This window comes from Tiliqua scincoides, chromosome 10, assembly GCF_035046505.1.
Source record: "Tiliqua scincoides isolate rTilSci1 chromosome 10, rTilSci1.hap2, whole genome shotgun sequence".
NCBI classification, from domain to species: Eukaryota; Metazoa; Chordata; class Lepidosauria; order Squamata; family Scincidae; genus Tiliqua; species Tiliqua scincoides.
In genome coordinates, this window is record NC_089830.1 from 28,244,953 (window position 1) to 28,253,252 (window position 8,300).

The 8,300-nt window shown below is 54.6% G+C and overlaps 1 protein-coding gene across 1 annotated transcript; it reads right to left on the reverse strand.

The window, feature by feature from the left end:
• Positions 1–1,612: 1,612 nt before the first annotated feature.
• Positions 1,613–7,939, reverse strand: LOC136661269 (cytochrome P450 2F2-like). Its single transcript, XM_066638387.1, has 7 exons — positions 7,795–7,939; positions 5,140–5,300; positions 4,088–4,264; positions 3,690–3,831; positions 3,184–3,371; positions 2,938–3,079; positions 1,613–2,032 (listed from the first exon to the last, which is right to left on the reverse strand). The coding sequence occupies exons 1-7, from the start codon at positions 7,868–7,870 to the stop codon at positions 1,851–1,853; spliced, it is 1,068 nt and encodes a 355-aa protein (XP_066494484.1). The 5' UTR covers positions 7,871–7,939; the 3' UTR covers positions 1,613–1,850.
• Between the last annotated feature and the right edge of the window lie 361 nt (positions 7,940–8,300).

Consider the following 8,300-nt stretch of genomic DNA (forward strand, 5'->3'; position numbering starts at 1 on the left):
TCCCCCCTCCCTGGGCTCCTGGAGCTAGAAGCTGGGAGGGGCTTGCAAATAGCCCAGCTGTGTGAATGAGCACACTGTGCTGAAAGGGAGACTTGTGTGGTGTTCCTGCATCTCCATGGTACATCTTTGTACCAAGAGTGCGCATTGTAATTCTGGATGCCTGACCCAAGAACAGGCACGGGAAAGGCCTCCAGGGGCAGGAGGCTGGGCTGGATCTGGGGGTTCTTCCAAGGCCAGGTTCCTGGAACAGGCCTGTGAGACTTGGCCAGGCAAGGAAAAGCCATGAGAAAAATGCCCACTTGATGGTGCTCCTGAGCTGCTGTTGGTGGTGATGGTGGAGGAAGTTCCGGCCTCTTTCTGCAGCAGGACCGGGGATGGGATGGTTGCTTCCCTCCTTTGCACCTTCCTCCTTGGTTGGTTGGGGTTTTTAATGGGTTGGAGGGAGGGCACAACCCTTTAGCACAGAGCCCCAGAGTCTGTCTCTTTAAAATGCTAGCCCTGTGTAATGAAATAGTATAAGAGTTCTTCTGAGCATGTACAGAGAGCCTTTCCCTCAAAGCTGGAGTGACTACAGAGCAGGGTTTAGGGCTAAGGGCTTGGAGGGCGGCAACAGATAAGTCTGAATGCCCTTCATCGTGTATTCTGGGATACCACAAGGAGTGGGATGAAGGCTGTCAAGAGGAAAGGGTTGTTACAGTTCCCTGCCCCCACTGGACCTGCCTGTAGCTGCCTCTTAGGCTGCCAAGTGCCCTGCACCAAACCTTGGTAGCTCAGAGCTCCCCACCCCTTCCAGTGTGCAATCCCCAGGAGAGCCTGGGGGCAAAGTGGTTCTGGAGGAGGAAGAGGAAATCAGACATCACTGGTTTGCAGCAGCAAGTGAATGAGGGAGACTTGCAGAATGGTCTCTGAAGTAATAGAGGCCCCTGATCAAGCAGCCCCTGAAATTGAAAAGAGTCTTTCTAATGGCTGCAGGGGCCAAGCATCCCTTAGAGGAGGGATTCCCCCTTGTCTCGCATCCATGCCACAGCTTTACACCAAAGTCGGTTTTTTTGGCTTCAGAGCGATTGCGTTTATTAAGTGCAAATTTATATATGAAAAATGAATCAATGCTACTTTGTGTGTTTGGTCAAAACTGGAGAACAGATTGGCCATATTGAGTCCTGAAGAGGGGGGCACGCTGGACCCCAAACAATAAATTCCCATAAGGAGAAGAGCAAGGTGCTGGTCTTCTCCATGCAGCTGGTGGAACTACCTGCCACTTGGTGAAGGAGGCTTGTCTCTTTTCCAAGAAGCAGAGTGGTCCCAAACCACCCTCTCTTCCTGTGGCAGCTTTTAGTCAAAGAAAGAGAGGAGGGAAGATCTGATTATGGGATTGTCCCTTGTTGCATCTAGTTAGATACTTTGTTGTACCTGAAAGTTTGATTGCACAATTGTTTTGCTGCCACTTGTCAGCCTGCACTCAGCATGGAGGCTCTTTGGAGGTGAGCTTCCATTTCCATACTGAAAATGACATTGGGGGAGTGGGAATGCAGGACCCCCTGGGGTCTTTACAGAACGAGAGACGTGCCTTCTCGTGGAGTTGAAGCAAGCACAGTGTGTGTGTGCAGTGTCTAGTGTGTCTAGAAAAGCACAGAAGGGCCCAAAATAGAATTTTCCAACAAAGGTGTCCTTTTTTAAAAAAGCAAGTTACTAGTCCTCACAGTCGTGAAACTGCATGAGAGTGGAATAGGTGCAGCTCCTCATCCCTGCAAAAGGCAGCAGATGCAGCCCAGCATCTTCTTGTGAGTCTTCACTGAGTGTGGGAGGGGCCTGAGCAATCAGGCTGGGGGGCTCCCTGTGCCCCTCCAGAGCTAGCGAGGGAGGACTCTGAACTCAAAGGGCCGAGGGACGTTGCCCAGACCTGTGCACAGGGGAGTCAGGTCGATCTCCGCAGGGGGGACCAGAGGCTGGAAGGCGAAGCGCTGAAGGATCGTGGCGAGGAAGAGGAAGATCTCCATGCGGGCCAGGCCAGCTCCCAGGCAGATCCGCTTCCCTGCAGGCGGGGGACCAAAGGAGTTTGTTTGTAATCCAGGCCCGGAGAACCTGCTTTTGCTGCTAAGGCTCAGCTTTGAAGAATGGTTGGAACAGGAAAGAGAACTCCTGAGCATGTACAAACTGTCATTCCTGCATGGTTGGGTAATCCAGCCAGCCTTCATCCTATACCTGCACGTGGCACTAGAGTGGGAAGCCACCTCTCCCTTTCCTGGGGCCATCATGCCCCCCCCACTCCTTCCTCCATTCGGCTGGAGCAGAACAGTGGCCCTGGCCCCACTGGAGGGGGGGCTGGTCAGTAGTGGGGTGAGGCAGTGGGCCTGGGCTTCCACTTGCCTTGTCCTGCTCCTGGCACTTGCCCGGTCACACTCCCCTGGTGCCTGTCATGGCCTCAGCTGCTGGCCAAGGTGGCCACTGGGCTCTGACAGCCACAAAACCGAGCTCAGTGTGTGTGTGTGTGGGGGGGGGGAGTTCTGAGTGTCTTGCAGGAGGTTTCAGCGGCTCTCGCTGCGCTTTAATCCAAAGCCTGGCTGCATGCCTGTTTGGCCCGGCGGCTCTGGAGACGGAGGCATTAATGGTGGGAGGGTGAGGGGGCCCCAAGACCTAACTCTGTGCCAAGCTGCTCCTTCAGTTTTTGATAGATCGCCAGCCCTGGTGCCAGTTGTAGACTTCACTGGGTCTGCATTAAGTGAATGACCACATGCAAGCAGTCACGGGGAACGCTTGGGGTGACCCAGTTGCCTCCAGAGTCTCCTCCTGGCCTGTTTCCCTGCTCCTGCCCTATGTTGGTCATTCGCTTTAGGAGTGTCACCAACAGAAATCTCTCTTCCTGGACCTTAACCCTCTCCCTGTCCTTGCACTGTTGGGCGTGCAAAGGGGCATAGTAAGAGTGCCCTGCTTCCATACCTGGAGCAAATGGCATGAATGCCTCGCTGCTTTTGAAGGCCTTCTCCTCATCCAGGAAGTTGGCTGGGTTGAAGGATGCAGGGTCCTTGAACTGCGTGGGGTCTCCGTGCACTGAACTCAGGAGTGGGATCACGTTGGTGCCCTGTGGGGAGGATTTGCACTCAGAACTTTGAAAGGAAAAGGAACAGCACGGCAATGGCCCACCGTGCTTGTGAAGGCCACTCTGGTGGTGGTGGGGCTTTGCACCTTAGGGAGCAGGAAGCCTCTGAAGGGGGTGTCCCGGGTCACAGCGCGAGGCAACCCCATAGGCAAGATGGTGATGAACCGCTGGATCTCATAGATGACGGCGTCCGTGTAGGGCATGGACTTGCGGTCGGCCAGGCAAGGGGGGCGCTCAGGTCCAATCACATGGTCAATCTCCTCGTAGACTTGAGCTGCAGGGAGGCAGCCGTGTCCACACAAGCCTGGTTTGTCGCTTGAGGACCTTCCTGGGGCCAGGCTGGTGCTGGGGGCTGAGCCAGGCTTGCTCAGGACTCCGGTTCCAAGGCCCCAAACGGCCCACCCCTTCCACCAAGCCCCTACCTTCCCATTGTGAGCAGCACAGCGGCTTGCAGTGGAGGGCCAGGGCGCAGCCAACCCTCTTCCCCGCAGGGGAGACCGTGCTGGCCTTGAATTACAGAAAGAGGAAGGTGTGGGTGCCTGCAGAGACTGCCCCTGCCTTGTGCATGTCCCCCTGGCCACCTGCCCCTCACCTGCCACCTCTGGGTATTTCATGAGGATGAGGAAGCTGTAGCGGAGGGTGGTGCTGGTGGTCTCAGTGCCGCCAAAGAACAGATTGTGGGTGCTCATCACCAGTGTCTCTGTGTGGAAGTGGCTCAGTGGGTCTTGCTTTTCCTGCAGGGGATGAGAGTTAAGGGCAACTTAAGTTTGGCTGCTCAGTGAATCGAGACACTTGATTAATTGGATGCATGTTGCAGCCTTGGCTATAATCTTGGTCTCTTGATGCAAAAAGGTCTGTTGACCACCTTGAGACAAGGGGAGGCAATGCATCCAAATGCATCTGCAGGAAGGACAGCAGGAGGGCCCCTGGTTCTGTCAGCCAAGCTGGCTGTCTGGGTTGAAACGTGGGGCCTGGCGGCTTTGCAGGCACCTGTTCCATGCGGATGAGGAAGCAGTCGATGAAGTCCCGGGGGTCCTGGGGGTCCAAGTGATGTTGGTGCCATCTGATACGCTCGGCAATGAACTGCCGCAGTTTCTCAAAGTTGCGGAAGATCTGGTGATGGGGCCCCGGCAGGATGTCCATGAGGCGGGGGAAAATGTTGTAGAGCTGGAAGAGGGGAGCAAAGGGTTAAGGGGGTTCAGCCAGGATGGGCTGCACTCATCCCTTAGGCTGCCACCCTGCCTGGACTCTTTGATGATGAACAGCACCATCAGCCAGGCTGCTCAGCAGTGGAAACCTTCTTGGTTGACTAATTAATGGGGTAGAAGCTCAATGATTCACCAGTGGTGCCCAAGTGCAGTGCGTTTGGCCAAAAATCGGACTTCAGGCACAGTGGAAGGTGAAAGAACTTGGCCAAAGCTAACGCTCTCTGGGGCCTTCTTCCCAGTCAGTGTTCCCGTTTTCATTCTTTGCGCCCGCAGTCAGGCCTGTGGTTTTTAATGAGTGTGTTTAGTCTGATGATGACAGTTGCTTTGTACGCACGACAGGAGCCGCTGTGGGCTTAGAATGAGCACTGCGGGTTAGAGCTGCGGTGAACAAAATAATAATGTTTCTCTGCACATTCCTGAGAAACTCACCTGATTAATGTATTCACAAAGCAAAGCAAAAGAGAATCTATTATGTTCAACGACACCAAAATAGCCTTACAAGGAAGGGCTCACCGGTTCATTTTCTGGGCCTCAGCTAAAGTTTTGATTACTCAGACTGCCAGTCCAACCTTGCAGCCTGCTTTATTGCACAGAAGCTGCCATCTGTTCTCACTGGCAAGGAGGCATCCTGATTTGAACAGGGGAACATTTGGCCGAGGGAGGGAGACGTTCCCAGGAGGCCATCAGAACAGGGGGCTCTCCAGCCACCCCCCAGGCAAAGGCCCCCCAGCTGGCCCTCCTTGCTGCATGCAAAGTGCTTTATCCCGCCCGCAGACACACAATCAGACCTTGACTTTCGATTTCCCCATCTCCCCTCACAACCCCCCTTCTTGCCTCGCCCCAGATGGAGCTCATGATCTTGAAGTTCTCGTTGAAGTGGTCCAGGAGGCGGAGGAAGTCGGCATCTTCATAGTCATAACGCTGGCCAAAGACCACCGCACAGATGACATTGGAGACTGCACGGCAAACGAGGTTGATGGGGTTGAAAGGAGCCCCTGTGGAGAGGAGGAGGTAGAGGGAGGGGTGAAGGGGGCAGGGGAGGGAGTGGGCCCCTGATAAGCGGCCCACAAAGCCCGGGCCAGAGAGAGCAGGCAGTGACCACATGGGGAGGAGCCAAAAGCACGTGTGGTACTCACTGCTACAAGATGTGGCAAGTGCCATGTGCTCAGGTGGCTTTCAAAGCAGATTAGTCAAAGACACAGTGGAGGAGGAGGGAGGAGTTTTCCCACACCTGGGAGTCTTGATGGCTCTGTGGAATTGCCATGTGTAGGGGACAGTCTACCTCAGAGTACCAGCTTCTGGGAAGCTGCCTTCAGGCTCTCCTGTTTGTGGAGGCACCCACTTGGCCACTGTAGGAAGGAGGCTGCTGGAGTGGGTGGGCCTGCTGTGGGCTAGGTTGCCTGGCAACCTTCAGTCTCGAAAGACTATGGTATAAGCCTACAGCACCCGGTATTCCCAGGCGGTCTCCCATCCAAGTACTAACCAGGCCTGGCCCTGCTTAGCTTCCGAGATCATGGTATAAGCCTACAGCACCCAGTATTCCCAGGCGGTCTCCCATCCAAGTACTAACCAGGCCTGGCCCTGCTTAGCTTCCGAGATCATGGTATAAGCCTACAGCACCCAGTATTCCCAGGCGGTCTCCCATCCAAGTTCTAACCAGGCCTGGCCCTGCTTAGCTTCCGAGATCATGGTATAAGCCTTTTTTGTATTGGCAACCTTCAGTCTCGAAAGACTATGGTATCGCACTCTGAAAGGTGGTTCTGGCACAGCGTCTAGTGTGGCTGAAAAGGCCAATCCGAGAGTGACAATCCCTGTCAGCAACACGTTCTTCAACACAAAGCCCCAACATAGAGTCTCTTGGAGACATCCAAGATCAAAGCACTGGCACCAGCTCGACCTGATCCTCACCAGACGCTCCAGCCTTCCCAGCATCAAGATCACACGCAGTTATCATGGTGCTGCCTGCGACACTGACCACTCCCTGGTGTGCAGCAGAGTGAAACTGCAAACAAAGCGACTGTATCACACGAAAAAGGAAGGAAGACCTCGCATTGATACCAGCAAGACCCGGGATCAGAGAAAAGTGGAGGAATTTGCACGAGCGCTTGAGGAATCTCTTCCAGGCCCGGCCGACGCAAACGCATCCAACAGATGGGAACATTTCAAGAATACCGTTTACAACACCGCCTTGTCCATATTCAGCAAGAAGACCAACAAGGCGGCAGACTGGTTTGAAGCCCACTCTGAGGAGTTGACACCAGTCATTGAGGAAAAGAGGAGAGCTCAAGCAGCATACAAGGCCTGTCCCAGTGAGCGCAACCTGCAGGTCCTCCGAACTGCTCGCAGCAAAGTCCAACAGACTGCCAGGAGATGTGCTAACGACTACTGGCTCCAGCTCTGTTCCGAGATACAGATAGCAGCTGACACGGGCAACATCAAGGGGATGTATGATGGTATCAAGCAGGCCCTAGGTCCAACACAGAAGAAAATTGCCCCTCTGAAGTCTGCAACAGGCGAGGTCATCCAGGATCGGGCGCAGCAGATGGAACGCTGGGTGCAGCACTACTCTGAGCTATATTCCAGAGAAAATGTAGGTATAAGCCTACAGCACCCAGTATTCCCAGGCGGTCTCCCATCCAAGTACTAACCAGGCCTGACCCTGCTTAGCTTCTGAGATCATGGTATAAGCCTACAGCACCCAGTATTCCCGGGCGGTCTCCCATCCAAGTACTAACCAGGCCTGGCCCTGCTTAGCTTCCGAGATCATGGTATAAGCCTACAGCACCCAGTATTCCCAGGCGGTCTCCCATCCAAGTACTAACCAGGCCTGGCCCTGCTTAGCTTCCGAGATCATGATATAAGCCTACAGCACCCAGTATTCCCAGGCGGTCTCCCATCCAAGTTCTAACCAGGCCTGGCCCTGCTTAGCTTCCGAGATCATGGTATAAGCCTACAGCACCCAGTATTCCCAGGCGGTCTCCCATCCAAGTACTAACCAGGCCTGGCCCTGCTTAGCTTCCGAGATCATGGTATAAGTCTACAGCACCCAGTATTCCCAGGCGGTCTCCCATCCAAGTACTAACCAGGCCTGACCCTGCTTAGCTTCCAAGATCAGGCATGTACCACTGGCTCCCCTTGAGTCTCATGCTCTTCCGGCCTCTGTGCCCCTCCTAGGGCTCTTGGGCTGTGCAGGGCAAGTGCCTGGAGTTGTGACGGCAGCAACAGCACAGTGCTTGAGGAGAGGCTCCTTTTTGCCTTCCTCACTCCCGCCTGTATGGGAGGCCGGCTGCAAACGCTGGCAGGAGGCTGCCTGTCAGTGCTGTCCTTTGCAGCTGGCCTCCCACTGCCTGCCCAGAATCCCTGTCCCGTTCAGCCTCTGGCCCTCTTGGGCACTGGGACGCCCTCCCCAGGGCCAGCCCAGGACCCCTCAGCAGCGACCCAAGGGCTGCCCCCTCCCTGATATGTGGGGAAGGATGTGGCAGTACAGACCGCCAGTCTTGTGGAACTCCTGGACTAGGCACTGGGCTTCCTCCTGGATCCGCTTCTCGATGCTCTTGGTACCCATTCCGAAGTTCTTCAACGTGTGAAGTGCAAAACGGCGCAGCACCTTCCATTTTTCCCCATTGGAGAAGGCGATGCCTGCAGGAGGCAGAGGAGAAAGCTTGTCACGAGTGACTGTGAGGGAGAGGGGAAGAGGCACCTTCTTTCTTTCCACACCAGCCCGTTTCTCTGCCTTTGCTCTTTCATTCACTTGCTTCTTAAGAATCGCAGCATCAGCATGACCGATAATGAAGCAGTTTTCCAGGGCTCCTGTGCCTTTACGTACTTCCTGTTGATCTCAGCTGGGGGATTAGTGAATAGTTGCCCCTTGAATCGCCTCCCTGAATTGCCCCGTGCGTGCAGGTGAGCCCTTTTAATTATTCATTTCCTGGTATTATATTTCTGATGGCTCTTTTCTGATTAATCAAAAACTAACGACAGGGATACATATTTAC

Coding starts and splice junctions, on each gene's coding strand:
- LOC136661269 (XM_066638387.1), bottom strand. CDS start 7,870: ATGGGTACCAAGAGCATCGAGAAGCGGATCCAGGAGGAAGCCCAGTGC. Junction 4,265..5,139: donor TGAGCTCCATCTGGGGCGAG/GCAAGAAGGGGG, acceptor CCCCTCTTCCAG/CTCTACAACATTTTCCCCCG. Junction 3,080..3,183: donor GAGGCTTCCTGCTCCCTAAG/GTGCAAAGCCCC, acceptor TCCTCCCCACAG/GGCACCAACGTGATCCCACT.